This window comes from Tachypleus tridentatus, chromosome 1 (genome assembly GCF_004210375.1).
Source record: "Tachypleus tridentatus isolate NWPU-2018 chromosome 1, ASM421037v1, whole genome shotgun sequence".
NCBI classification, from domain to species: Eukaryota; Metazoa; Arthropoda; class Merostomata; order Xiphosura; family Limulidae; genus Tachypleus; species Tachypleus tridentatus.
The window spans coordinates 168,759,790-168,768,372 of record NC_134825.1 but is presented as its reverse complement, the minus strand read 5'-3'; the positions used below and the strand labels follow the sequence as shown (position 1 = coordinate 168,768,372).

At 35.2% G+C, this 8,583-nt stretch overlaps 1 protein-coding gene across 1 annotated transcript; it reads left to right on the top strand.

Moving 5' to 3' along the window:
• Nucleotides 1-2,868: 2,868 nt before the first annotated feature.
• On the top strand, nucleotides 2,869-3,480 carry LOC143233473 (glutamate--cysteine ligase catalytic subunit-like). The gene has a single exon (XM_076469745.1). It carries the CDS (start codon nucleotides 2,869-2,871, stop codon nucleotides 3,478-3,480), a length of 612 nt encoding a protein of 203 aa, XP_076325860.1.
• Nucleotides 3,481-8,583: the final 5,103 nt, after the last annotated feature.

The following is an 8,583-nucleotide window of genomic DNA, read 5'->3' as shown; positions in this document are numbered from 1 at the left end:
TCATTGAAGAATTTTTATGGATAATGGCTATTTTCAAGGGTTGAAAAATACAAAAAAATATTGAAGTGTTTAAAACTATACCCCGAAACATAAAAAAAGTCAAATATTCCTATCATGCATTCACATAATCTAATGCAGTCGCCTACAGAATAGTCTAAAAAATAGTGCGTCAGAAAATTGTCTGCATTCTTTGTTACTAATATGGCCGTAACTAATGGCGTAGGAATACGTAGAAATGAACAGTGAATCAATAAAACTAAACCGACTACGTCTGTTATTTTAGAGCCAGATTCGCTTAAACGTAATCAGTTTTAGGGTCAGCGTGTATACAAAACAAGGAAATGAATGACAACATCGATATATTTAAGAGCTAAAGTATACTAAAAAACAAACCTATAATATTAAATCTTTGATATGTGGTAAAACGTAACAAACAGACATGCTGAACATAAAGACAAATATACATAAATTACAAATATTTTGTGAGGCAAAACGTCTGAAGATCATAAACCATACTATCAAAATTCATCGTTTAAACCGACAAACATGAATGAAATGATACAACATTTACAATAGACAATAAGCATATAACAAAGCAACACATCTGGTATATATTTGGAGATTTTTCTAAAAATATAAAACTTCCACAGTATATTTTATTAAAGAAACAATAACTCAATTGATAAGGCTGAACGTAATGTATTTGTGTATTTTAGTGTTATAAAACTTGTTACACTTTAGAAAATATTTGTTGCAATTTTTTTTTCTAAAAATCAGTTTTTCTTTTATATGCAAAAAACGGCTCGTTTGGGTTCAGAAAATATTTTACGTAGAAGAGCGAACTACGTAAACTACGTTTCTCAACCCAAACGAGCCGTTTCTGCACATAAATTCTCAACAAGTGGGTTTCTCGACATCACAGTTTTTCTTTTGTTTTTTATAGCAGCTGACAGCTCACTAGCTGACCCACATAACTTCACTATTACCTAACAACCAATTGAAAGACAGAGCAAAGTGCAGTTTCAGAGTGGAATATCTTAAACATTGATCATAGCACATTTTTATTTTGTAATAAAATATAACAATTTCTTATTTTGGTGATAAGAACACTTAAATGAAACAACAACAACAACAAAAAGTGAGCACCGAAGCGTAACAACTTGTTTTTTTTCCTTAGAAAGGAATGAATTTGAATGTGGCTAAGTCAATAAAATTTTGTTTCCCATTGGCTTAGGGGTAGGCTCAAAATTTATCATGTTGAAGTCCAGGGTTCAACCACTTCATGGTGGAAACAGCACAGATAGTCCATTACGTTGATTTACACTGAAAATAAATAAACAAAACCTACCAGTAAATTCTAAATTACTTTCTTTTAAAAACGCTAATAATTTTTAGGTGATAAATCTAAGTTTTATGTCTTTTCTCTGTCTACCTTTCAAGTTGGTTGTTTTAGTAGTGTTATGACTAATTGTTGGATTAAACAAGGGTTTTTTAAGGATAATTTTTGCTAAGATAATTCGTGAGGTTTATTTCAGAATTTTCTATTAAGTAGTTTCTCATCAAGTACTGTGGCACAAACAGGATTGTCAACTGTGTAAAAGTTTGGTTCAGTGCAAACATGTAGCTAAATCATATCACGTATAGTTTTTCTATGTGAGAAACATCAGTTATTTTAATATATGCTAATCGGCATTTATAAGTTTGCAGTGTTTAAAATGGATATGCAGAGACGTCAGTGGGATGTTTGTTTCAGTTATAGTTGAGTAAAGATTCGTCTGTTAGATGTCTCTTTCGTTTTGAGTTGAGAGACTCGTCAGTTGCGTGTGTTTTGTCTGGAGTGAAGTAAAGATTTGTTAGTAACATGTGCGTTTCGTCTAGAATTGACTAAAACCTCGCTCGTAACATTTATGTTTCTTCTGCGCTGAGTCAAAACTCGTCAACTAGAAGTTTGTTTCCTACGGAGTTGAGTACAAATTAACGAATAGATAATTGTTTATTTAGTTTGCTGTGAATTTCGCGCAAAGCTACACGAAGGCTATCTGCGTTAGCCGTCCCTAATTTAGCAAAGTAAGACTAGACGGAAGGCATCTGGTCATCACTACCCACCACCAACTCTTGGGCTACTCTTTTATTAATGAATAAAGGACTGACCGTCACATTATAACGCCCCACGTCTGAACATGTTTGGTGTGACGGGATTCGAACCTGTGACTCTGAGATTATGAGTTGAGTACCTAATCCACCTGGCCATGGCGGACCAGATAATTTGTACATACAATCGAAGTTCTATGTGATTTTGGCTTTAGATTTTGTTTAAAACATTGGTTTGTGTGATTAATACATTACAATCTAATGTTTTGTCAGTTTTTGAAGTGTAAAAAAGAAAGATACATCTGAAATAGAACACAAACATAAAATTATGTTTCCGCTTGTGTTGGCATATGGAGCGCCATTTTCAAATTTAAAATACACAGTGGTAAGTCAATAAATACGTATAATAATAATAGCTTATAACTTGAAACGCAAACTTGAAGATGTGATGTAACTAATATATTTTTCATTGTCGTCATCTCTCTCTCTAACTCTATATATTTAGTTGTCTGTTTAAGTTAATATATCCAAAGTCTGCGATGATTTTTTGTCATGTAACCATTACTTGCTTACCCTGGTAGTAGAGAAAAGAAATTATAAACTACAGCAATTATCAAGGGAACTTGAACATTCTACTGCGCAGAATCTGAATCGAGCGTTGAAGCACAAGGTCGCATACGGCATATAATACTGAACGTTACTAACGGCGACACGCCCCGAAAACCAAGTCATATATTAAATAACGTTTTTAATAGAAAGGCTATAACCAACACCGTCATGAGAATATTAAATAACCCACATCCTCTAAATTTTGAAGAATTGCTAGAACACGTAGATAAAGTGCGAAATCTAGCATGTCGTCAGTTTATTTACCACTACAACCAACACAAGTATAGAAGAGATGATCCGTTCATGTGGGGTGACGAGATTGAAGGCCATATTATGAAGCTCAACCAAGAAAGTAAAACAGTAAGACTACATTTGTGCGCTTCCAAAATTTTAAAGAATTTGCGTGAAAAGAGCAAGTCACTGGTTGGTTTGTGGTCGGACGAAGTCATGGAATCTATGTTAGAGAGTTGCCCCAAAGAGCCATATGGAGATGTTTTGGAGTGCTGTGATGAAGTTGAGAAAAACATGAAAGAACGAAGAAAAGAAGTGTTAGCGAACCTTGGAGAAAACGAAACCTACTTAACGTTAACAATGTTCCCACGGTTTGGGTGTAGATATTTCACCGAACCATCGTATGACCCTACACCAGATTCTGGTATCTTGAGATCCTTATTTATACCAGATGAATCTCTGTGTCAGGATAACACAGTGTACAGGACATGTGTCATTAATTCTCAAAAGGAGAGAAACACGAGGCATGGTAAATATTCCAATTTTTAAAGACACGCATACACCAGATCCTTACATAGAGGATTTACAAGCACTCGGTGACGATGGAGAATCGAAAGAAGTTGCCAAACCAAATCATGTTTATGAAGACTGTGGAATGTTTGGACTCGGTAGCTGTGCCTTGCAAGTCACCTTACAAGCATCCTGTTTGGAGGAATCCAAATTTCTGCATGATCAGCTGTGCCTTTGGCTCCAATAATGATGGCATTGAGCGCTGCTTGTCCAGTCAGAAGAGGGTACTTGACAGAACTTGATTGCAGGTGGCAGACACTATCTGACAACTGTGACGATAGGTCCAGAACAGAAGTATTCCACCCTGAAGAACTGAACTATAAACTACCTAATACGCCTCGATGGGAATCAAACGTTTTGTACTTGTCTAAAGAAGGTTCCGAGTTTAATGATTTGCCTCTTTTGATCGATGAAAGATTTTACCAAGAACTCGTTTCACACGGAGTAGACTCACAACTTGCACTTCAGCTAGCACGATCCCTATTGAGAATTCCGCTTTTGCTTGTTGGGAACAACTGGAAGAAACTGAAACTGAAACCAGCAATATGCTGACAGTATTACAGAGCTCGTACATTGCAGCAGTGCTTTTCAAAGTTCCTGACCCTTCAGCTAAAGCTTTCTGGCGTCTTGAGCTCAAGGCAATGGACGTACAAATAACAGATTTTGAAAATGCAGCTTATGCCATATTCGTTTCACTTTTCGCTAAAGTTTTCATGGAGAAGAGATTGAACTGGCTTATTCCTATGAGCAAGCTTCAGGAAAATTTTATGGTTGCACAAAAGCGAAATGCTGTTTTGGAAGAAAGATTTTGGATAAAAAAAGATGTAAGTTGTACCACAGAATTAGAGCATAGTATTAAACAGACCAATAGCAGCTTGAAGCGTGCATCTGTTGATGAGATAATTAACGGGTCAGAAGGTATATTTCCTGGCATTATTCCAATCATACGAGAGTATGTTCGTGAGAAGGGTACTCACGATTCTATCATTGCTGTAGATGGCTACTTAAAGCTTATACAACAACGTGCTTCTGGAAAACTCATGACAGGTGCACAGTGGATTAGAAAGTTCATCATGAGTCATCACAACTACAAACACGATTCTTTTGTCGGTGAGGACATAAACTATGACCTACTGACAACTCTTGATCAAGTTCAAAAAGGTGACATCCAATGTCCAGAATTATTGGGTTGAAGGATTTGTTTAATTATAACTTCATACATCCTTTATAAAACTATATTAAATTGTTGTTGTTTTAGTGACTCAAGAACTTAGTAGCATTTGCTATCCAGAATTGCCAGAATTTTTCATTTTAGTACAACTTCGTTGAGATGTTTTAACTGAATTAACAATCAGTTTTATGCATGGCTACCCTAGCATTTCCTTGAATTACTTCATAAATTATCTATAAAATTATTTCGATTCTGTTTAAACTTGAAGTAAATTATTCTAATGAATTTGGTATTGAAACCAATTAACAAAATGTTGTATAACGGGTTATTAGTTGGATTTATTTAAAACTGACGAACGACAACTGTGACAACTGACCCTCACACAAATTTCAAATATGTTTTGACGTGTCACTTATTGTTTGTGGTTACAGGCTCATTAAAAATACGATTTATTTAAGCCTAAGTAACTTTAAGGTTTACTTAGAGATTAAAACAGCTTTACTTTCATTAAATAGCTTACATAGTGACAACATTTAAGTTTTAAAAGAATAACTGAGTGTCTTGACAATAACTATCTAGTTCTCCTCACAGGATTTAATATTTTTAACCATCACCATATTTGATTTTCACTAAATAACGCTAAAATTTTCTTCTTAAACTTACATATATAGTCAGGTTTTATCAATGTTTATGACAAAAGAAGCAGTACTTCAAACGTTTGCATCTTCTGATCTGACTAATTTAAATACAGCAGGGTATCTATGTTGTGTCCCTGCGGGAATTGAACCCTCAAACTTGTCACCACAAAACTTTGGAAAGTGACAGAAAATATATTATATTACAGCATTATGACATATGACTTAATTACAATGGCGTTTACTTAAATGGTGGATTTGTTTAAGTTTTTTTTTTTGCCATTTACTATTCTGAACTTAATGAACAGTTGATCTATCCAGAAATATTCGTTTTCTATAACGATCGCTAGGAGTCTTTTTTTCACGTGGAGTTTTTACTTTTACATTGAAATACTGAAATATTTGTTTGTGGTTTACTAGATGTAACAAAGAGGGTTAGAATTAGTATTTTTTTATCTGAAGAAACGCTTCATCTGGTTTGTTTTATTCCATAAAGAGCCACTAAACTATTTTTGTTCTATGATATTTTGCTGATCATAACCATAACGTTTAGTTTAACAAACATTTACTTTGACATTCTGCGTCTATATATAGGCATTCCCCTCATAAACTCAGTTTTCTGATATAGCTTTCCGTATTTTCGAATTCCGTACCCATATTATTTCAGTTTACTACACGTTGGACTTTTCAAAACAAGCCCGGCATGGCCAAGCGTGTTAAGGCGTTCGACTCGTGATCCGAGGGTCGTGGGTTCGAATCCCGGTCATACCAAACATGCTCGCCCTGTCAGCCATGGGGGCGATATAATTTTACGGTCAATCCCACTGTTCGTTGGCAAAAGAGTAGCCCAAGAGTTGGCGGTGGGTGGTGATGACTAGCTGCCTTCCCTCTAGTCTTACACTACTAAATTGGGGACGGCTAGCGCGGATGGCCCTCGTGTAGCTTTGCGTGAAATTTAAACCAAACTTTGCAATCGTTTAAATAGTATCATATGCAACTGTTCGTTGTAACATTTCAATTTCTTTCTTGAGAATGTTGTTGCACAGTATAATTAAATTTCACGAAAAATACAACATCTTATTGTAAGGGTTTAACATGTGCCAAATTAGTTATACATTTATGATAGGCCTAGTATTAACATTTGGAATGTATATTGATTTTTTATTGGTTTGTAAACGGACTTATTAAATTTAAGTGTTTTATCTTTGTGTTTTTATAATACTAGGCTGGCTTTATCGGCATCATTTGGTGAACATAGCAGATACAACCATGTTAACTTCAGGGCTTCCCTCGCATTTTTTTTCAACGCCAATGATATAACATCATAATATCACAATTATGGAGATTTTATAGCCGTCTTTGTATCAGGGTTTCATGATTCTAACTATTGCTTACCCGTATCAATCCAGCACGACCAGTTCGTAGAATAAACACGTACGGAGTACAGAAGTTGCTCAGAAACTCCCTACACGTAATACAGTGTCTTTCTCTTGATTAACATGAAGATTAACCGAAATAGTCAAAAACATCTTCCTCTCTTCGTGTGATAATAAAGCTACTATGACTGAGTTACTGGTGTTTGTATTAATGATCGGTTCTACTATGTATGTTTCGTATTCTAATACTTGCATATTTAAACCACTTGCAGCTGCTTTCATAATCATACTCCTTGTGTATTTGATCACCAATTTTTTTTTTGTTTGATTCCTTTTTGTCCAGTATTAATGATCTGTCCGTAACTAACTACCAACCTCAGGCTTGTCTATGTTAGTAGTTAATAAAGTAAATAACTCAGCGAACTACTAACATTAGGTATGTCTTTCTTAGTAGCTGATAGTCTAAATAAGCTAGAGGACTGCTAACCCTAATTTTGTCTTTGTTAGTAGTTAATAAATTAAATAACTTATTGATATACTAACATTAGGTTTCTCTTTGTTAGTAGTTGATAGATTATATAACTTAGTTAAGAGTCAAATGTAATTGTTAAAGTAAATGCTTGATAGTAAATAACTATTTGTGGTTAGATGTGCTTAACATGCAACATGGAATGGGCACGTGCCTCCCGCTGTGCTTAACATGCAACACGGAATGGGCAGGTGTCTCCCGCTGTGCTTAACATGTAACACGGAATGGGCAGGTGTCTCCCGCTGTGCTTAACATGCAACACGGAATGGGCAGGTGTCTCCCGCTGTGCTTAACATGTAACACGGAATGGGCACGTGCCTCCCGCTGTGCTTAACATGTAACACGGAATGGGCATGTGCCTCCCGCTGTGCTTAACATGTAACACGGAATGGGCACGTGCCTCCCGCCGTGCTTAACATGTAACACGGAAGGGCCACGTGCCTCCTGCTTCAATTACTGGGGGAACAAAATATATAGTTTGCTTCCCCCACTTCTTATTCTTCTTTCTTTCTCTTTTTTCAAAATCAACTGAGTTTTCAAACTACTTTTGATTTCTAAGGACAATATTAACAATTATTTTATACAGACAAAACTTTCAAACTAATGATTGGATATATCCAACTACAAGGTAATATCAAAGCATTTAGCTGACAAATATTTTGAACTGCTGTTTATTCTTAACTTTAAGAATAATACTTTTGCTTTTAGTGGTTTAGGAATAAAAACGTTTCCTTCGCTAGTGAGTGATTCTTAACTATAGTCTAAGATATAGTTTATTAAGCTTTTTTGTCCTTCTCACGTTATAAGTAAAGCATCCCTATTTGCTGAGTAAATACCAGAAGATTGGCTTCAAGTGTTGGCATATAATAAGAGACATCTAAGGATTTTCCATGCCGTATATTAAACCTCTTTAAAAATAATCTAAATAAACAACCAAATTTCTTCATAAAGACTTATCACTAAGAAAAACTAATATTTTATTTATAGTGAGAAAACATAACGTTTCAGAAACACTTTAGATAAGAATGTTGATTTTTACATTAACTCGGATGAAACCTTAAAACCACTTGCACTAACCATCTCTCACTTGCTTCGTCTGTGCGAGCACGTGTTATTTGTCTCGATACGATGTCTTGTTGAACGAAAGTGGTTGCTGATCCTGCAAGTAAAAATCAGCAATAAATATTCAGGAAATTGCCATGACAGAAAATGTGGCAGTACTGCATGTTCGTGTTTCTGAACTTCACTAACCCTACTTTTCAGAACTCTTTACACCATGTTATGTGGTGATGTTTTTAAAGAAACACTGTATTAACTGAATGCCATGCACTGTCCACTATTCATTCACTCAAAATCCTCTTCTTGAAAATT

What these genes read in the sequence shown, in the direction of transcription:
- LOC143233473 (XM_076469745.1), top strand. Translation starts at nt 2,869, where the DNA reads ATGAGAATATTAAATAACCCACATCCTCTAAATTTTGAAGAATTGCTA.